We start from the raw sequence: 22201 nt of genomic DNA, 5'->3' as shown, positions 1-22201 counted from the left end.
TGTATTTTTTTGTGAAGAATCAACAACAAGTGGGACACAATCATGAAGTGGAACAACATTTATTTGATATTTCAAACTTTTTTAACAAATCAAAAACTGAAAAATTGGGCGTGCAAAATTATTCAGCCCCCTTAAGTTAATACTTTGTAGCGCCACCTTTTGCTGCGATTACAGCTGTAAGTCGCTTGGGGTATGTCTCTATCAGTTTTGCACATCGAGAGACTGACATTTTTTCCCATTCCTCCTTGCAAAACAGCTCGAGCTCAGTGAGGTTGGATGGAGAGCATTTGTGAACAGCAGTTTTCAGTTCTTTCCACAGATTCTCGATTGGATTCAGGTCTGGACTTTGACTTGGCCATTCTAACACCTGGATATGTTTATTTTTGATGGTCCTGTATTTGGCTCCATCCATCTTCCCATCAATTTTAACCATCTTCCCTGTCCCTGCTGAAGAAAAGCAGGCCCAAACCATGATGCTGCCACCACCATGTTTGACAGTGGGGATGGTGTGTTCAGGTTGATGAACTGTGTTGCTTTTACACCAAACATAACGTTCAGCATTGTTGCCAAAAAGTTGACCAGAGCACCTTCTTCCACATGTTTGGTGTGTCTCCCAGGTGGCTTGTGGCAAACTTTAAACTACACTTTTTATGGATATCTTTAAGAAATGGCTTTCTTCTTTGCACTCTTCCATAAAGGTCAGATTTGTGCAATATACGACTGATTGTTGTCCTATGGACAGAGTCTCCCACCTCAGCTGTAGATCTCTGCAGTTCATCCAGAGTGATCATGGGCCTCTTGGCTGCATCTCTGATCAGTCTTCTCCTTGTATGAGCTGAAAGTTTAGAGGGACGGCCAGGTCTTGGTAGATTTGCAGTGGTCTGATACTCCTTCCATTTCAATATTATCGCTTGCACAGTGCTCCTTGGGATGTTTAAAGCTTGGGAAATATTTTTGTATCCAAATCCGGCTTTAAACTTCTTCACAACAGTATCTCGGACCTGCCTGGTGTGTTCCTTGTTCTTCATGATGCTCTCTGCGCTTTTAACGGACCTCTGAGACTATCACAGTGCAGGTGCATTTATACGGAGACTTGATTACACACAGGTGGATTGTATTTATCATCATTAGTCATTTAGGTCAACATTGGATCATTCAGAGATCCTCACTGAACTTCTGGAGAGAGTTTGCTGCACTGAAAGTAAAGGGGCTTTTTTCAGTTTTTGATTTGTTAAAAAAGTTTGAAATATCCAATAAATGTCGTTCCACTTCATGATTGTGTCCCACTTGTTGTTGATTCTTCACAAAAAAATACAGTTTTATATCTTTATGTTTGAAGCCTGAAATGTGACAAAAGGTCGCAAAGTTCAAGGGGGCCGAATACTTTCGCAAGGCACTGTATTTAACTTTCTCTGGTCATAGGAACAACGTGAATTTGTGCATGAGGCACCATGATCTATTTTGTCATGTTGCTTTCAACTGGGAACTCAAAAAAAAAAGAGATCCAACTGGGAAAAATCGATTTGAACGGTCAACCAACTCGAAATTCCAAGTCGGAAACTCTGACATCTTTCTAGAGCTCCGACTTTCCGACCTGAAGATCACTAATGTCATAGTTTGACCTCATTTTTTTGTAGAGTTCCCAGTTGTCTTGAAAGCACCATGACCTTCAGATGCAGTTACCATCAGTCCAGTAAAATAAAAAATAAAAAATAATTTAAATTCATGCTCAGCTGTGCCTTGGAAGTGCAACACCAAATTATATATTTTTTTATCAAAGCTCAAGTTTTGAAATAAAATATGGTCTGAGAAGAAAAATATTGTCAGGCCAGGCATATAGGCAATATGCTGTGATAATGTGTTAGGCATATACTGCACAAAACCTCATTCTTACATACATTTTTTTTACATTAACCTAATAAAAACAGTTAAGTAATGTAAAAAATAATAATAATTAAATCAGAGCGGTACATCTTGGCTCGTTCTTTGACAGCGAAAATGATCTTGACTCAGAAAAGGTTGGTGACCACTGGTCTAGAGCAAAAGACACCTCCCTTTGTGGACCAGGGTAATGTAATGAAAAGTTCAGGAACACCTCAAGTAGAGAATATTTACACATCAGACAGCTGTTTCCCCCCAAAAAATATTTATCAATTTGTTTTCAACTACTGGTCCTGTAGCACTTCTTCTTTTTTTTTTACTGTCTGCAGTAACCCCAGAACTCGACCATGGTTTAACCATTTTGGGCTATAATGTCTATCAGGCCCTAGACACTGGATGACTCTATATGATGCTGGGGAATGCTAACGTGCTACGCTAACATGTGCAGCAGATGCGGATCCGTCCCAAGGTGTAACGACTCGCGCACGCAATGGGCTGCCTTGCAGCTAGCCACATGGAGAACAATTTAACTTTACTGCATCTACGACTCTTGACCTGGAACCTGTCTCTCCCACACTGTAATTCCCGGTGAAAGCTTTTTTCTGTCATTGACGGACTGAGTCTGCCTTGGTGTGGAGTGTGTTAACAAGCACTGTTGGGATTTGTTGCCAAGCTACCGTTGCGCAGTAGTCTCTGTCGGATCCCTAAAGACATGTAGTCATTAGGTGTCATTAGGTGTTTTACCAATGCATAAGGAAACTTTACACTGCTTTACAAGGCTGCTCATTACAGTAACAGCATGTATATTGAGGTGATGGGAAAGGCCGAGAAATATGGGACTGAAGGGATGTCGGGTGGGGTGGAGGTTGGAGAAACGGGTCCAGGTTGAGGGAGGGATGAAAGGAGAGGAGGATGATGAAATTATAGAATGTAACGCACAAACCCCAGACACTGGAAACCAACAGCTTTACACACAACTCAGTTTCTAAATAACATTCAGAAAGGGCTCCATCCCATAATTAGTTTTCGGTCTCTCTTCTGCCAACTGTGAATCTTGGCTCTGTAAGAGGGCACCAGCTAGTGTCACATTAGCCTCTGACTCTGACCTAGCTACAGTTGTGGTGGCTGACCGGTAAATGACCCCCAGCTAATGCCCAGAAAAGCAGGGTAAGCCCTGCTATTTCTATCCACCCAGATCCATGGGAGGATAAAAGCCAGATTAGCCAAATCCCTAACTTTCTCTCAAACTTTTTCCTATTTTTTACATACTCTCTCTTTCTGTCCACAGAGCTTGACTGGGACTCGCCCTCTGCCCAGGTACGCCTACGATCCCTCAATATTTGCCTTCCGGTCCCTCAGCAGGGTCCCTCCTTGCAATCCCTTGACTCCGTCCGAAGACCCCCCGTGTGTGTGAGGGGATAACACCAACAAAACCACCCCTTCCTCACTTATTGACTCTATAGAAGACTCCCAGACTTCATACTCTGAAGACGAGACTGAGCTAAATAATGAGTATGGTATGGTATGACCGTTAGGACAACTTGACAATGCCAATGTTTGAAGGTCAATATAGTACTCTCAGATAATCCTGCTCTGTCAAATCATGCTGTTGCTCGGACAACTGGTTCACTTGACAGAACCATCTAAGACACTAAGAATGGGGAGATCTTAACCCTGATATTGGATGATGATGTGAGACAGGGGCAGACGGTATGTGTGAACAACAAGGCTCCAATCGAAATTGCTTTGAAAATACACCGCTTCACTCAAGCTCTCCGTACCAAGGACACTTCAGGTATTTCATACATTAACGGCTGTCTTTTGGACACATTTTCAATGGATGGTTGTTCTAAAAATGAATTATCAAAAATATTTTTGAAGGACAAAACAAGCATTCGAAAGCATTCAAAGACCACTCCAATGCGCTCGATACAAGGGAAATGTATGTTGACGACAATCAAAGGTCAAATAAACGCATGACAGGTTTGTTGTCTAGACCAGGGTTTCCCTAACCCGGTCCTGGGCCCCCCACATTTTAGTTTTTGCCCTAGCACTACACAGCTGATTCAAATAATCAAAGCTTGATGATGAGTTGGTTATTTAAATCAGCTGTGTAGTGCTAGGGGAAAAAACAAAAAAGTGCACCCCAGGGCCCCCCCGCCGAGTTTGAGAAACCCTGGTCTAGACGGACAACAGCTCATTAGGACAACTCATGAACAGAGGCTTTCTTGACACATTGCAAGATGTACACTGCACGATATAAGTAAAGAGTCTATATTTCGTGATATCAACCAGCGCTAAGTGCGTCGATACTAGGGTCGAAATGGAGATCAGCTTTCTCCATTCAAATATTTCCATAACATTATAATTATTTCACAATACTGACGACGGATCAGCTCCTTGAGAGATATTTCCACCTATGGCTGCAAATATTGAGCGGCGTATTCTAATGCTTTTAATGCTTACCCAATAAAAATGCACTAAATCACTGATTTGGCACATCATTGCGCACATGTTAGGCTACACATCATTAAATATATTTAGAGAAATTATATACAGTAGCCTACATGTAGAAAAATAGAACTTAATTGATTGAACATGAAATGTTTTTCAACATATTATTGAAAACACCTACAGCCTACTGTTTATATTTTAATGCAGTCATCTCGGTTTTCACTTTGAAGCATATTTTTATACGTCGCTCGTTTGTATCAATTGCAAAGACATTAGCAAATTCGTCTTTGTCGTGAACTTTGTTCTGAAGTTATCGGCGGTCACAGAGAGATCAGTCAACCATGTGATTCTATGTTTAGCGGAGATCTTCTGTTCATTAAGTGATGCTAGAGGGCAAAAAAGCATCTAAAGTTGCACTTAGCTATTCTACGAGTGATCTGAGTCAGGCGTTAGATTACGAGGGCTTTCAAGTGCAATGTTAATGATAGTTTTGGGAAACAGCTCAGATATTTAACGTTGCTCCTACAAAGGGTTTAACGATGAACTTAGCTTTAAGATGCTTTTGGGAAACCGGGCCCAGGTCATGAGATACTACGAAATGTATGACTAGTTCAAGAGGTAACAATGTAACCCTCAACCTGTTGACGAGTTTGTGAATATCACCTTAAGAGGAAAACAGGATAACATCAAATACTTTGTCCTCTTTTCCTGTATGCATTTCACTGTGCTGTGGTGCAGAAAATAAAGGTATATGAGCATGCAAGAAAGGGAGTATAAGAAATCTATGAGAATATGACATGATTTACTGCTTTAATTTCAGTGCTGTGTCATGAGCTTGTGTAGTACGCTATGCAACACCTTTCTAACTCTGTATGTACCTGTATGTACCTCTTCTTCGGTGGCACATCGCCACATGTATGAGACAACCAAAGGTCATCCCAAATGTCTCATCGTTGTGCCTCTGAATGACATTCCTGATCTATTGAACGTTAAACTGAGGCTAGTCTTGACTGTAGGGTCGATGTGCTAACGTAATCAGTGACCAGACAACCTATTTATGCATATGAATGTATCCCTTGATGGACATGCTGCGATCAAAACAATGTCACCATAACCAAGCTCTGCTAGAGTGAATGTTGTGCAGCGCTCTGACATTTCTGTGTCCCTCGCATAATTTATGAACAAATAAATGCTCTGTGGCATCTTGGTTCTTAGGAGTGATACATTTTAGATCACATTACATAGACTAATTCTACGTGCATTGACACGATTACCATTTTGGATTTGCTGTGTACCAGGGTTGGCATCAATCCCATTTCAATCCAGTCAATGCCCAATGTGAATCCAAAAACGAGTGTCATTTATTTTCAGTGAGGACATATTCTCCGTCACTCTGTGTGTCTCCTTCCTCATTGCCGTGGCCCACACAGCTTCTGATCCATGACCCTGGTCTACTGCATCTCTAGCTCCAGTACTGGTGGAGCTCTGAGAGTTGAATCTGGGATTACTCCATCCTTCAAGAGCCAATTGGGTCAGGAGGATATAGAGGGTCAGGCAGCATGGTCGGGAGTGGGCTGGGCCAGGAGCTTAGAGAGGAGGCTCTGGAGCGAGAGCCCAGGGCCAAAGCTGTCTGGAGGTCCTGCGGCACTGGGATTTGGAAAAGTGTATTTATGGGAACTGAGAATTGAACGTGTGTGAGAGTACAGTACATGCTTGCATAAAGTATGTGTATTTGCAGAAGTGCGTGCAGCTTGTGCACCTGGTATGTGAGTTATGTGCTACTAGGGCTTCTGCAGATAGATACCCACATATCAGAGTGTATGTGCAAATAATAGTGTGTCTATGCGGGTGCAAAGGCTGAGTGGTGGCGTAGAGTGAGGCAGGACTTGTGTATGTGTCACACCAAAGCCTGCCAAGACGGCAAGGTTCCCACCCCTCCTCACTGGATCACAGCAGAACATCTCACCAAATGGTGCAAGCTGCTCATTGCCAGATCAGACTGTTTGTGTCAGTAGGCAGGTTTCCATTCTCAGGTTTATTCAACAAAGCAAAAAAAATTGTTTGCGACGTGTAATGGAAACGGCAGATATACATATTTTCTAAACATCGGTAACATTTTTATCCGATTGACAGGGGTGGATTTTTTGGTTGAACTTCGTGACAAATGAAGTGGAACGTTTTTTTTTTCTTTTCTTGAATCAATGTTTGGTGAATAAGTTTGCAAGCCACGTGATGTCGTCACACAACTCAAGCTCCACTCCACATTCAATTCTAAATGTCTATTGCTAGCAAAATACATTTTTTTAAACAAAAATGTTTTCTTTGCAGGACAAGGATTGTCCTGACTTTCAAGAATGCCTGAATTGCTTCATCTTGCTTTTCTGGTTGGCTGGATGCAAGTTTCACCATCCAATTATAACAGATCTACAGGAGTGCAAATCTCACCGTGGCACAGTCAAGTGGGGCACATGATCATTATTAGAATATGGCAAATATTAGTCAATTATTGCATTCTATCCATGCTGGCTTTTGCAGGCTACCAGAGACATTAACATTATTGGTGGGAGGGCATACAGGCTGTCACCAATGTATTATTGCGCAATTTGCCTAAATGGGTGATCGAAACACTTCAACCACTTCACTTTTATTCAACACTGGTTTATTTTTTGTTGTTGGGGTGTGACATTAAGTCCAGCTGTTTTTAAAATCGATATAGGATGGTTAATTGGAAACAGGCAGGCAATTGTCGCATCTATTTTCTATGCAAACTTTAATGTCAACAAAATCACTGGACAAGTTAATGGAAACAGAGGATCTCACACACACACACACACACACACACGGTTGGCTGTGAGAAACATACCTGTATACATTGAGATGGATGGGGAGGGTGGAGGCTTTGGGGATTGTGAAAATTGAGGGGTAGAGATTCAGTGGTTGAACTGGAGATGAGAAGACGTGCAGTTTTAGACAAACAAATGTCTAAAAACATGGAGCTATTTATTTGTGGGGAAATTAGTCTTCACTGCAAACCTTGAAAGATGACCTTGAAAGATGGAATCTGAACAACCCTGTACCTTGTGGACAACTTTATTGTACAAATAAAAAGTAACAAAATACACAACTTCTGGAAGGGTATCTCAGCTGGAAGGAATAAAATATTAGTGAGGTGGAGGGAGAAAATGAACACAAGAATAAAATGCCTTGTGTGATTTCTGAGGCAGTGTAATCCTGCTCTAGGTAGCTTGCCACAAACACAAATTAAACCCTACTTCACACACACAAGCCTCCTAAACGCTAAGTCACTAGTAATGAAGATCTGGTTAAAAAGACACTTTGGAGAGGGAGGACACACACACACTACTTTTGACTTGACTCATTATCAGCTTGCGTTTTATCCAGTAATGCCACACAAGTGCACAGATGGTCTGCAAGCTGCTTATATGCGCTCCCTCACTCTCCGCCACTCTCTCTCCTTTGAAAGAGGGTTACGCCAGCAATCGACAGTGAAACCCAGCAGCGAACCCATACTGTTCGGACGTCAGGTGGGCTTAGCTGCGTGAAAGCAGCCAAAGTAACAAAGCAGACCTCGGATGAGTGAATGTGGGCACTATAGCTAAATCCTTCACTATTTGCTGTACACTCATCTGACATAGGATAGGGCCAATTCAAATTGGACTTGGAGTTTAAGTGCAGCCTATCTCTATTACATACAATGGGGTGAGTCAAGTGCTTTCAGGCAGTCCTACTACGGTAACTAGCCAGCAGATCCAACCCGCTTCCTTACAGCTACACTAAGGTCGGGCATAATTCCTGTTTTTATTAAGACACAGCTGAGTCTGTACAAGATATGCCTCAGAAAACAAACCTCAATCCAGGAATGTGAAATGCATTATACTCCAAATTGTTTCATTATTCCAACATTTCTCATCTCTGGATTGAGGTTCATTTTCCGAGTCATATCTTGCACCGGCTCAGCGGTGTCTTAATACACACAGGAATGCTTTCCGACCCTGGTGCAGCTGTAAAAGCAAGTGGCTCGGATCTGCTGGCTAGCCTACTAACCAGTATGTGAGGACTGATATCTTAACTGTAATGGGACTGGTCCTTTTTCACACTGTCCAGGGATATGTAATGCAAAAACATTCACCAAGTTGTCTCAATGACATGATCATCTTGGAGAAAGAAGGCAATGGTTACCATGAGGCAACTACAAACCAGCTACCAACCATCAAATTTAGTCATTTTCACAGAGGGCAACACTGTAAGCTTTCCCAGTGCCAGCCTCCACATTGTTGCCATTTTCCCAGAAGTGAATTCAAATTTGGTAAAGGTACACCACCGTTCAAAAGTTTGGGGTCACTTAGAAATGTCCTTGGTTTTGAAAGAAAAGCACATTTTCTGTCCATTAAAATAACATCAAATTGATCAGAAATACAGTATAGACATGGTTCATGTTGTGAATTACTATTGTAGCTGGAAAAAGCAGATTTTTAATGGAATATCTACATAGGTGTACAGAGGCCCATTATGAGCAACCATCACTCCTGTGTTCCAATGGCACATTGTGTTACCCAACTATTATTCTGACATTTCACATTCTTAAAATAAAGTGGTGATCCTAACTGACCTAAAACAGGGAATTTTCACTAGGATTAAATGTCAGGAATTGTGAAAAACTGAGATTAAATGCATTTGGCTAAGGTGTATGTAAACTTCCGACTTCAACTGTACATAGGCATACATAGGCCCATTATCAGCAACCATCCCTTCTGTGCCGAGAAAGCCAGCATCCCGGAGTCGCCTCTTCACTGTTGTCGTTGAGACTGGTGTTTTGTGGGTACTATTTAATGTAGCTGCCAGTTGAGGACTTCGAAAGCATCTGTTTCTCAAACTAAACACTAATGCACTTGTCCTCTTGCTCAGTTGTGCACCGGGGCCTCCCACTCTTTCTATTCTGGTTAAAGCCAGTTCTGTGAAGGGAGTAGTACACAGCTTTGTACGAGATCAGTTTCTTGGCAATTTCTCGCATGGAATAGCCTACATTTCTCAGAACAAGAATAGACTGACAGGTTTCAGAAGAAAGTCTTTGTTTCTGTTCATTTTGAGCCTGTAATCAAACCCACAAATGCTGACGCTCTAGATACTCAACTAGTCTAAAGAAGGCCAGTTTTATTGCTTCTTTAAACAGAACAGTTTTCAGCTGTGATAACATAATTGCAAAAGGGATTTTTAATGATCAATTAGCCTTTTAAAATGATAAACTTGGATTAGCTAACACAATTGGAACACAGGAGTGATGGTTGCTGATAATGGGCCTCTGTAGATATTCCATTAAAAGTCAGTCATTTCCATCTGCAATAGTCATTTACAACATTAACAATGTCCACACTATTTTTGATCAATTTGATGTTATTTTAATGGACAAAAAAAAAAGTGCTTTTCTTTCAAAAACAAGGACATTTCTAAGTGACCCTAAACGTTTGAATGGTAGTGTATGTTGCATGCAATATCCCTTACGCAGGGGTGTCATAGAACACAAATAGATACCGAGTGGATGGAGGCCTGTGTGTGTGTGTTGCTGCTAAGTCCGCAGGTGGGTGGAGTCGAGAAAAAAAAAGGGTCAAAAAGTTTGAGCCGTGTGTTCAGTAGCCATACTTTTCATTGAGGTGGGTGCGGCCATCCCCAGACTGACCTGTAGACATGGAGGACAACGTTTTAGGCATATTATTCAGAACATGAACATTAAAAAAGTAGTGACAGTACAGTGACCAGAGTCTAAAGTGCCTGCTTTAAGACCGGCTCGCAAAACAAATTTAGTATGGGGGCCTGTTTTGTTGCTATATTAAGTCACTGGCTATCTGCTCCAAGAACAAAACCCTACCTAGTCACGTGTGTGTAACAGCTATGTGGGAAATAAATGATTCCACTTAACCATGCCAACCTTCCTCACATGTCGCAGTGTCTGCCAATGACATACGTTTCTCTTTAGGTACTCGCACGCAATCTTATCTAAGAACCAAATTGTGTGTTTCTTGCTAGTTGCTAAATACAATGAGTTTTGTCAATGAATCCAAATGGCTCTTAGCAGTGTACTTACCCCCGCAAAACGTTAAAACCTTATCTTAACAGCGTGGCTTTGATCTGCATTCCTTGGCCACGGATGAAAATGCAGTCTAAACTCTCCCTTTTCACAAATTGGCCATAAAGCCTGTTTACTTCCCTTTTCTCTTTCTACCCTAGCTCCCTTCATCCCAGAGGTCAGGGACAACCTTATTCCTCTTACTTAGGAGTGTTAGAGAACACAAATAGTCCTTCTCATAAAGAGCATTGTGCAGTGTGTTCAACAATAGGTTGACAATAATCTTGGTCTGTAATGTACATTTCCTCAGTCCTGAAACTCTTGCCGTAACTCCAAATGTCACCTAGCTGCGAGGTTACAATCCTGTGAGATTATTCAGACAAAAAGGTCTTATGTCTTGAAGGTTCCTCAGCAAAAACATTAACAGAAATTACATTACTGTTAAATTGTTGAACAACAGTTGACGAGGTTAAGGGCCTGGCTTATTAGTCAAAGCCAAGCCAAATTTAGTCGTCTTTGACCTCTGTGTTACCCTAGCGTTCACCTCAAGACATGGCCGCCCTATGTCAAGGGGCCAGGTGGTAGGTGATTAACATCACAAGATGACAGAAATCATAGCAATAAACAAGAGAATATTAACAAGAAGTTATTTATACCTGTGGGGGGCACCCAGACACAATAGTCTGGGTCATCCTCAGGGTACTGTCCTGATTGGGCGGCTGGAGGCTGGAGACAAAAGCATGACAATGTGACAGAGCATTTCTCTAATGAGCGAAGAAAAAAATGCACCAACACTACAAAGTAGTTCTCTTTCCGCATGGTACAATTTAGGTAGTAAATGGAAAATAGACGGAATATAATAGAGATTAAGAGGGTGAATCTTCGCATGGAACTCTCCAAGGTGGCATAGCAGTTCAGACGTCTTTTGTCCTCGTCTTGTCGTGTCCTGTATATATATATATTTACAACTTTTTCACATACATTTTATTTTTATTTTCCATCAACTCATCTTCAAAACACTCTCCTGCAACCCGCCTCACCAATGTATATTTATAAAAAAGTATTATTTACCTCAGATCTGTAATCCTCCAAGAAGCTAGCCAGAAACTCCAAGAAGCTAGCCTGAAACTAGCCAGAAGCTAATCCAGAAGCTAGTTCAGAAGCTAGTTAGCTCCTTTACTGGCAAATCGTTAGTATCCAGCTAACCACGGTTTGTGGTCATCAGCTATCCTTTAGCTCGAAAATCTATCGCCAGTTCTGTACGGCGCAGCGCGGCTCGGAACGGAACATACCGGACCAATTTTTCTCTCCATGTCCCTGGATTTCGACTGCTCTCTGGACATTCATACCCGGATCTCACAGCTAGCTAGCTGCTATCCGTGTGACTATCGGCCTTCGTCGATTCCGGAGCAAACATCAATTATTCCGGAGCTAGCAAGCTCCGTCAATCACTCCTGAGTTCCATCAATCACACCTGGGCTGCAGTCACCTATCCGGACCCGTTTTACTGCTTTCGCGGAGCCCCACCGGGCCTTCACAACTGGACTGCCGACGTTATCTACCCGAAGGAGTTATTTGGCTGGCTCCTCCGTCGCGACGTTACCTGAACGCCCATCTGCGGCCTGCTAACCGTTAGCTGTCTTACCGGCTGCTATCTGAATAGACAATCGGACATTTTTTTTTAAATATTTTTATTTTTATTTTTTTATTTTTTTATTATTATTATTATTATGTTTTCTTCTTGGGCCTCTATAACTATATCTATTGTTTTTATTTTTGTTGTTGTTGTGTGATTTGGATTAATCCCCTCTACCACACGGAACCCCACTAATCTACTGACGCAAGAGGTAGCTAACAACAGACCTCCATCCTATGCTAGCCTGCTACCGATGCCCTGGCTAGCTGTCTAAATCACCAACCAACATCTCCACTCACCGGACCCTTTTGATCACTCGACTAAGCATGCCTCTCCTCAATGTCAATATGTCTTGTCCATTTCTGTTCTGGTTAGTGTTTATTGGCTTATTTCACTGTAGAGCCTCTAGTCCTGCTCACTATACCTTATCCAACCTATTAGTTCCACCACCCACACATGCAATGACATCTCCTGGTTTCAACGATGTTTCTAGAGACAATATCTCTCTCTTCATCACTCAATACCTAGGTTTACCTCCACTGTATTCACATCCTACCATACATTTGTCTGTACATTATACCTTGATGCTATTTTATCGCCCCCAGAAACCTCCTTTTACTCTATGTTCCAGACGTTCTAGACGACCAATTCTCATAGCTTTTAGCCGTACCCTTATTCTACTCCTCCTATGTTCCTCTGGCGATGTAGAGGTGAATCCAGGCCCTGCAGTGCCTAGCTCCACTCCTATTCCCCAGGCGCTCTCTTTTGACGACTTCTGTAACCGTAATAGCCTTGGTTTCATGCATGTTAACATTAGAAGCCTCCTCCCTAAGTTTGTTCTATTCACTGCTTTAGCACACTCTGCCAACCCGGATGTTCTAGCTGTGTCTGAATCCTGGCTTAGGAAGACCACCAAAAACTCAGACATTTTAATTCCAAACTACAACATTTTCAGACAAGATAGAACTGCCAAAGGGGGCGGTGTTGCAATCTACTGCAAAGATAGCCTGCAGAGTTCTGTCCTACTATCCAGGTCTGTACCCAAACAATTTGAACTTCTACTTTTAAAAATCCACCTCTCTAAAAACAAGTCTCTCACTGTTGCCGCCTGCTATAGACCACCCTCTGCCCCCAGCTGTGCTCTGGACACCATATGTGAACTGATTGCCCCCCATCTATCTTCAGAGTTCGTGCTGCTAGGCGACCTAAACTGGAACATGCTTAACACCCCAGCCATCCTACAATCTAAACTTGATGCCCTCAATCTCACACAAATTATCAATGAACCTACCAGGTACCTCCCCAAAACCTTAAACACGGGCACCCTCATAGATATCATCCTAACCAACTTCCCCTCTAAATACACCTCTGCTGTCTTCAACCAAGATCTCAGCGATCACTGCCTCATTGCCTGCATCCGTAATGGGTCAGCGGTCAAACGACCGCCACTCATCACTGTAAAACGCTCCCTGAAACACTTCTGCGAGCAGGCCTTTCTAATCGACCTGGCCGGGGTATCCTGGAAGGATATTGATCTCATCCCGTCAGTAGAGGATGCCTGGATATTTTTTAAAAATGCCTTCCAAACCATCCTAAATAAACATGCCCCATTCAAGAAATTTAGAACCAGGAACAGATATAGCCCTTGGTTCTCCCCAGACCTGACTGCCCTTAACCAACACAAAAACATCCTATGGCGTTCTGCATTAGCATCGAACAGCCCCCGTGATATGCAGCTGTTCAGGGAAGCTAGAAATCATTATACACAGGCAGTTAGAAAAGCCAAGGCTAGCTTTTTCAAGCAGAAATTTGCTTCCTGCAACACTAACTCAAAAAAGTTCTGGGACACTGTAAAGTCCATGGAGAATAAGAACACCTCCTCCCAGCTGCCCACTGCACTGAAGATAGGAAACACTGTCACCACTGATAAATCCACCATAATTGAGAATTTCAATAAGCATTTTTCTACGGCTGGCCATGCTTTCCACCTGGCTACTCCTACCCCGGACAACAGCACTGCACCCCCAACAGCAACTCGCCCAAGCCTTCCCCATTTCTCCTTCTCCCAAATCCATTCAGCTGATGTTCTGAAAGAGCTGCAAAATCTGGACCCCTACAAATCAGCCGGGCTAGACAATCTGGACCCTTTCTTTCTAAAATTATCTGCCGAAATTGTTGCCACCCCTATTACTAGCCTGTTCAACCTCTCTTTCGTGTCGTCTGAGATTCCCAAAGATTGGAAAGCAGCTGCGGTCATCCCCCTCTTCAAAGGGGGGGACACTCTTGACCCAAACTGCTACAGACCTATATCTATCCTACCGTGCCTTTCTAAGGTCTTCGAAAGCCAAGTCAACAAACAGATTACCGACCATTTCGAATCTCACCATACCTTCTCTGCTATGCAATCTGGTTTCAGAGCTGGTCATGGGTGCACCTCAGCCACGCTCAAGGTCCTAAACGATATCTTAACCGCCATCGATAAGAAACATTACTGTGCAGCCGTATTCATTGATCTGGCCAAGGCTTTCGACTCTGTCAATCACCATATCCTCATCGGCAGACTCGACAGCCTTGGTTTCTCAAATGATTGCCTCGCCTGGTTCACCAACTACTTCTCTGATAGAGTTCAGTGTGTCAAATCGGAGGGTCTGCTGTCCGGACCTCTGGCAGTCTCTATGGGGGTGCCACAGGGTTCAATTCTTGGACCGACTCTCTTCTCTGTATACATCAATGAGGTCGCTCTTGCTGCTGGTGAGTCCCTGATCCACCTCTACGCAGACGACACCATTCTGTATACTTCCGGCCCTTCTCTGGACACTGTGTTAACAACCCTCCAGGCAAGCTTCAATGCCATACAACTCTCCTTCCGTGGCCTCCAATTGCTCTTGAATGCAAGTAAAACTAAATGCATGCTCTTCAACCGATCGCTGCCTGCACCTACCCGCCTGTCCAACATCACTACTCTGGACGGCTCTGACTTAGAATACGTGGACAACTACAAATACTTAGGTGTCTGGTTAGATTGTAAACTCTCCTTCCAGACCCATATCAAACATCTCCAATCCAAAGTTAAATCTAGAATTGGCTTCCTATTTCGCAACAAAGCATCCTTCACTCATGCTGCCAAACATACCCTTGTAAAACTGACCATCCTACCAATCCTCGACTTTGGCGATGTCATTTACAAAATAGCCTCCAATACCCTACTCAACAAATTGGATGCAGTCTATCACAGTGCAATCCGTTTTATCACCAAAGCCCCATATACTACCCACCATTGCGACCTGTATGCTCTCGTTGGCTGGCCCTCGCTTCATACTCGTCGCCAAACCCACTGGCTCCATGTCATCTACAAGACACTGCTAGGTAAAGTCCCCCCTTATCTCAGCTCGCTGGTCACCATAGCATCTCCCACCTGTAGCACACGCTCCAGCAGGTATATCTCTCTAGTCACCCCCAAAACCAATTCTTTCTTTGGCCGCCTCTCCTTCCAGTTCTCTGCTGCCAATGACTGGAACGAACTACAAAAATCTCTGAAACTGGAAACACTTATCTCCCTCACTAGCTTTAAGCACCAACTGTCAGAGCAGCTCACAGATTACTGCACCTGTACATAGCCCACCTATAATTTAGCCCAAACAACTACCTCTTTCCCAACTGTATTTAATTTTTATTTATTTATTTATTTTGCTCCTTTGCACCCCATTATTTTTTTATTTCTACTTTGCACATTCTTCCATTGCAAAACTACCATTCCAGTATTTTACTTGCTATATTGTATTTACTTTGCCATCTTGGCCTTTTTTGCCTTTACCTCCCTTCTCACCTCATTTGCTCACATTGTATATAGACTTGTTTATACTGCATTATTGACTGTATGTTTGTTTTTACTCCATGTGTAACTCTGTGTCGTTTTATCTGTCGAACTGCTTTGCTTTATCTTGGCCAGGTCGCAATTGTAAATGAGAACTTGTTCTCAACTTGCCTACCTGGTTAAATAAAGGTAAAATAAATAAATAAATAAATAAACAAGAAAATTCACAGAGTAACCTAGTATTGTATCAGCCCAGTTTCTTTGTATAACTCAAGTTGGTCTAAAAGTACACTGGATTGAAATTTGGGGGAATTGTGTAGAACGCCAGCATACTTGATTAACAGTATTAATTCATTCTCAATCAAGTTTTGGCTCATTATTGACTAGTGTGTGTGAGAGTGAGTGAGTGAATGTGTGTGAGGGTGCACTGAGCTCGAAGTGCTTACTCTGTTGGGGCCGGTGGTTCTTTTTTTCAAGAACGTCCTCGGACTGGGCTTGGCAGCTGCCGCCTCCTTGCCCCCTTCTTTAGGGTCTAAAGAAAGATGGGAGGAGAAACACCAGAACTAAAGTTGGGAACTAAAGACCATCCACACAATGCGAGAATCTCAATTGCATTGCCTCCTCAAAACACATTGGATAAGAAGGTCAGAGGGGCGGGACCTCTGAACTTCTCATTTAATGGGTTTTGAGGAGGCGAGAGGACCAAGGAAATTAAACAGATTATCACGTGCACATAGCCAGACGGAGAGAAAAACAGCGTACCAACAGAAGAGCAAAGAGACACAAACGTTGGGTTCCTGTACCTGATAAGGGCTTTAAACGGCCGAGAGGCGCATCTTCCAAGGTTTCCTCAGGCTCCTCTACATCTATACTTCTCTGGGACAGCTTTTTCCCTATAAAAAAAAACCCAGACAAAAACACTGTTCAATGACCACAGCTGAATAGTGGTACGTTGTTACGGAAAACAATTTCACCATGATGATGCCACATCAGAGCCAAACATTGGAGATACATAGATATGTAGTATAATATGTATAGCTCTGTCCAAAGTAACACTGCCATCTACAGGCGATTGGGAGAACAACAGCTTCATATGGATATGACACAGGCTACATTCCAATTAACTACCCCAATTAACTATATTCCAATTAATTGTGCACGCCTACACCCCCTCATGGATTTAAAGGAACGGACTGCTGTAAGGAATATGGTGGAAACTCCCAGCAGTCATGCTTGCACCAAGCAAACGCTTTTACATGTATGAGGGGAAAGTAAAGGAGTGCACACCTCTGGAGAAGGGTAGAGAATCGGAATGCAGCCACAGTGAGAAAAAGGCAGCAAGACACAGCATCTAACTCTTATATCATACCTCTGGGGGGTTGGGACAGAGGTGGGTCCTGCCTCTGGCATCCTGTACTGCAGCCCTCTGTGGAATCAGTGCTTTCATTGGACTGTTGGGGTTCCTCAGCCTGGATGTCAGCCTCAGTCAAGTCTTCACTCCCTTTGTTGTTGTCATCCTCCTCCTCCTCCTCCTCTTCTTCCTCCTCTTCCTCTCCTTTCATGTTGAAGAGTTCTGCGGGCAGATTGGCTCGCTTTGGGGGCAACTTCTAAGAAAGAGGGAAAGAGAGCACAAAAAATTGAGTGGTTGTGAAGAGACAACAGTTGAGTAAGAGATGCAGAGAGAGGGAGAGCGCTAAAGAAATAGGTAGACAGACTTAGAGACAGAAAGAAATCGCAGAAATAGGGATAGTGTAAACTGTAAAGCTTTTCCAGCATTTGCAAAAACCCTCTTATGAAAAGCTATTATGGATATTCTCCTCTGTTGCCAAGTGAACATACCCCTATGGTCCCAGTCTTGAGTTTGAACTTGGCGCCTCCCTTCATGGCACCAAACAGCGGTAGGGACCGCTTCTTAGGCTTGTCTACGTCGGACGACCCACTCATAGACCTGTGAGGATTTTTTTTTTGTCAGTGTGCAATAATGTACAACCATGTGTAGCGAACATGCAGTATTTCTAGGAGGGAACAGCAATAGGCACTACTAATATACAATCATCCTCGAGAGGCATTTGACAGAATAACGGATGAATGGATACACTGTGAGAAAGAGGCACCAAGATGCAACATTCAACTAGGTGATTCAGATATTAGGGGATAGCTGCATGCATATGGAGATATATATCACCCCGTCTGCAGTGAAGGCATCTGGGCTGGCCGCGTGAGCTCCACCAGCCGGCGCAGTCTCTGGGCCTCCTTACGCAGGTCGGCGGTGTGCACGTGCAGCTTACGGCGCTCCACTCCGTCCAGCGCCGCCTCGCTGCGCACGGCGACCATGAAGGCATCCAGCGGGTCCTCAGAGGATGAGTGAGAGCCATCTGATAGGAAGGAGAAATAGAAGTGAATTGAAACCTGACGATAAAGCACTCGGTCTCACACATACACAGACAAACTGACAGATACAACACCACTCACTTGGGTGAAACTACACATAGTTGACAGCAACGTAGGTGTACCAGTGTTTCTTAATCCTGGTCCTGGGGAACCAAAGGGGTGCACATTTTGGTTTTTGCCCTAGCACTACACACCTGATCCACTTTTCAAAGGAAACAGGATTCAGAAACACTAACCTAGACACATTGCGATGAAAGGTGGTTGAAAATACATTTTCTGTGCACCACTTACCTCTCCCTGTAGCACTGAGCTTCTTCTCTGTCTCTGCCAGAGCCTTCTCAACCACCAACAGTTTGGCCACCTTAGCAAGATAACAAGCACCCTGTCACTCTAGTTCACACCATACAAGCTATAGTACCCTTCCTCCCCTGACATATCACATACTGAGCACTTCATTTTGAGAGATACTTCGTATTTCCTTTTTTAATTCCTGAGGTTGAAATGTGAGAAAGCATATTTAATGACATGGGTCTTTACCAGTGACTCGTAAGTGTCCGGGCGCTCCTGAATCTTTCCCGCCTTCTTCATGCGCTCCTGTCTCTTCTTCTCCACAGCACCGGTGCGGTCCAGAAAGTTATCATCGTCACTGTCATAGAAATCCTCGTCCTCCCAGTTCTTCTTCTTGCGCTTGCGGGAAACTGGAGGGAGTGGATTATGAACAAGTTAAAGTACAACAACAGTAGAAGTTACAGACAATGAGCACGATTACATGCACACTATAGTGATCATTGTGGATAGTCAGGTCAATACAATGATTTGTTTAAAACGTTTACATGCTTTGCAAAAAGAAAGATTTCCCTAATAATCCTGTTTACATGGACACGGAAATCAGGCTACTGATGGGCCTTTTGATAAATGCAGAAAATCGATCATCAAAATCAACAGTGACCATGTTATTTTTGCTAATACTTTTTGATTCTCAGTTTGGACATATAAAGTTTGTATGTGAAAACTATTTACAAGACGCATACCTGCTATTTCTGAACTCACTTCATTCGCGCACAAGAGCGAGGCTTGCGCTACTCGGTGCTAGAACATGCCCAGATGCCGATTAAGTTTTTTTACATGTAGATTGCTCAGAAAAGCAGGTGTTTTAATCGGCGTATGCTTACTTCGATTATGATCTTACGCCGATTAAGATAAGCAGACTAAGGTGTTTACATGACTAATGCCATATTCTGTCTTCTGCCATAATGTTTCAAATTGAATTATTAGTGTGCATGTAAACATACTCAATGGTACAGAGTAAGGACTCAACGTCTGGCGGACCATGGGGTTAAGCCTACATAGGGAATAAACAAAGTTGTTTGACGCATCTTCCAAGTGCCTAAACAGGCTACAATATGTCCAGAACTATGCTGCATGTGTCCTCAACCACACCTCCTCTTGCAAGCACATCACTCCAGTGCTGTTCAACCTCTACTGGCTCCCCATATGTTCACGCGTCGACTACAAAATCCTGGTTCAATCCTACCAAGCTATCTCTGGACTGAAGTATCTGTCTGACCTCATTCTACCCTCCTGTACCACACGCACCCGTCGCTTCTCCAGGTCCGCATCCCTTCAGCAGCCCCGCAGCAGACTATGGGTGACAAGACTGTCAGTTGCGTGGCGCTGCAGGACGCATTTTCAGACACAATTAGGCTGCAGTCTCTGTCCTCTACTAATTCTGTTCTCCGGATCTGGCGACACTTGTATATAGCTTTGATTGTTGTCTTGTGTTCTGGATTGTTTTTATTAAATGTTTTATTTTTGTGTCTGTGAAAATTACTTTACAAATTAAATGAATTATTATTATAATAAATATACATTGTAAACAAAAAATTGAATAAGAACCAAAACAGCAAGCCATTACCTTCAATGTGAGCTATTCACTGTTTTGTAGGGTATTCACTGTGTATAATGTTACATTTCAATATAACATTGGAATACTGGAAAGAAATGACTAGGCGCTGCTGAACCACTCATACTGCTGATGTAGCAGGCTGCATTGACTACAGTAAATAGTAACAGTTCTGCTGTGGGCTGATGTAGCAGCTCTGCTAGGACCCCCACCTGCCTCCTGCCTGAGCAGGCCCCGGGCCTCCAGGATTCGACACGCCTCCAGGGAAGACTGGATGGCCGCATCTTTCTTCTTCCCTGTGTGGGTCACCTCAGCGACCAGCTGCTTCCCCGAAGCGTCATCCACTGGGAGCCTGTGTGTGGAAAGGAGGTGACATGTTTTACATTCTATTCAGTATGTCAATTTTCTACCTGGTAGTTCGTTGAAAGATACATGTCACGAATTGGCTAGGTCTGAAATCAGTCCCTGATTAGTGGGGATGAATAAAAACCAGAGGGGTTGCAGACCTACAGGTCCAAATTTGAGAAGGACAGCAATATAATTTGCATGATATAAAACATGACTGCACACAATTACATACCCTCAGACAAAATAAAAAGCTTACTTGACTCTGCAGAGCCAGGTACCGTGGCTTTTGTCTTCATACTCAAACTCAAGCTCTTCCCCTGAAATAAAAGACAGATAGCGAGACAGTGTCAAACACACCAAAAGGAAACATGATTATGGTACTAGTGAATGTCTTTCTCCAAAGGTCTGACCTTCTCTGTCAAAGAAGCCCTGCAGTGCTTTCTTAGGGTCCTTCAGGTAAGCAGCCTCTTGGTCCTCCTGGAACTCTGTGGAGAAGGGGTTCTCCTCGTTCTCATCCTCTTCGGGGGCTGCTTCATCAGCTACACATGTACAGTTGAAGTCGGAGGTTTACATACACCATAGCCAAATACATTTAAACTCAGTTTTTCACAATTCCTGACATTTAATCCTAGTAAAACTTCCCTGCCTTAAGCCAGTTAGGATCATCACTTTATTTTAAGAATGTGAAATGTCAGAATAATAGTAGAGAATTATTTATTTCAGATTTCATTTATATCATCACATTCCTAGTTGGTCAGAAGTTTACATCCACTCAATTAGTATTTGTTAGCATTGCGTTCAAATTGTTTAACTTAGGTCAAACATTACGGGTAGCGTTCCGCAAGCTTCCCACAATAGGTTGGGTGAATTTTGGCCCATTCCTCCTGACAGAGCTGGTGTAACTGAGTCAGGTTTGTAAGCCTCCCCCTTTTCCTCCAAACATAACAATGGTCATTATGGCCAAACAGTTCTACTTCTGTTTCATCAGACCAGAGGACATTTCTCCAAAAAGTACAATCTTTGACCCTGTGCAGTTGCAAACCGTAGTTTGGCTTTTTTATGGCTGTTTTGGAGCAGTGGTCTCTTCCTTGCTGAGCAGCCTTTCAGGTTATGTCGATATAGGACTAGTTTTGCTGTGGATATAGATACCTTTGTACCCGTTTCCTCCAGCATCTTTACAAGATCGGCAGAGTAGCCTAAGTGGTTAGAGCGGTGGACTAGTAACCGAAAGGTTGCAAAATCGAATCTGTCGTTCTGCCCCTGAACAGGCAGTTAACCCACTGTTCCTAGACCGTCATTGAAAATAAGAATTTGTTCTTAACTGACTTGCCTAGTTACATAAAATAAAAAAGGTCCTTTGCTGTTGTTCTGGGATTGATTTGCACTTTTCGCACCGAAGTACATTCATCTCTAGGAGACAGAACGCATATCTTTCCTGAGCGGTATGACAGCTGCGTGGTCCCATGGTGTTTATACTTGTGCACTATTGTTTGTACTGATGAACGTGGTACCTTCAGGCATTTGGAAATTGCTCCCAAGAATGAACCAGACTAGCTCCACAATGAGATCGCGTGCAGGCCAGGCAGCAGGGTGCGTGCAGGCCAGGCAGCAGGGTGTGTGCAGGCCAGGCAGCAGGGTGCGTGCAGGCCAGGCAGCAGGGTACGTGTAGGCCAGCCTGCCAGCTTAGTGGAG

General features: G+C 43.2%; 2 protein-coding genes across 3 annotated transcripts in view; one reads left to right on the top strand and one right to left on the bottom strand.

Annotated features, from left to right (window-relative positions):
• Positions 1 to 7459, top strand: part of si:dkey-16j16.4 (uncharacterized) — a 69661-nt gene extending 62202 nt beyond the window's left edge. For both annotated transcript variants that reach the window (XR_004202802.1, XM_020500825.2), the window contains one exon: positions 3170 to 7459. Coding sequence is in view for 1 of the 2 variants with exons in the window: in XM_020500825.2 (XP_020356414.1) it covers positions 3170 to 3295 (126 nt within the window). In the remaining variant the exon portion in view is untranslated. The remainder of the gene's footprint in view (positions 1 to 3169) is intronic.
• A 2270-nt stretch (positions 7460 to 9729) lies between these two features.
• The window catches only part of slc4a1ap (solute carrier family 4 member 1 adaptor protein), a 17258-nt gene continuing 4786 nt past the window's right edge, over positions 9730 to 22201 (bottom strand). The window contains exons 3-14 of the mRNA XM_020500826.2: positions 20920 to 21048; positions 20766 to 20826; positions 20374 to 20513; positions 18796 to 18956; positions 18550 to 18619; positions 18053 to 18242; positions 17707 to 17815; positions 17237 to 17474; positions 16671 to 16760; positions 16314 to 16399; positions 11074 to 11143; positions 9730 to 10030 (exon numbers count right to left, since the gene is read on the bottom strand). Of these exons, the coding sequence (XP_020356415.1) occupies positions 9981 to 10030; positions 11074 to 11143; positions 16314 to 16399; positions 16671 to 16760; positions 17237 to 17474; positions 17707 to 17815; positions 18053 to 18242; positions 18550 to 18619; positions 18796 to 18956; positions 20374 to 20513; positions 20766 to 20826; positions 20920 to 21048 (1394 nt within the window). The 3' untranslated portion in view covers positions 9730 to 9980. The remainder of the gene's footprint in view (positions 10031 to 11073; positions 11144 to 16313; positions 16400 to 16670; positions 16761 to 17236; positions 17475 to 17706; positions 17816 to 18052; positions 18243 to 18549; positions 18620 to 18795; positions 18957 to 20373; positions 20514 to 20765; positions 20827 to 20919; positions 21049 to 22201) is intronic.

This window comes from Oncorhynchus kisutch, linkage group LG14, assembly GCF_002021735.2.
Source record: "Oncorhynchus kisutch isolate 150728-3 linkage group LG14, Okis_V2, whole genome shotgun sequence".
Classification (NCBI taxonomy): Eukaryota; Metazoa; Chordata; class Actinopteri; order Salmoniformes; family Salmonidae; genus Oncorhynchus; species Oncorhynchus kisutch.
This window is presented reverse-complemented; position numbering and strand designations above follow the sequence as displayed.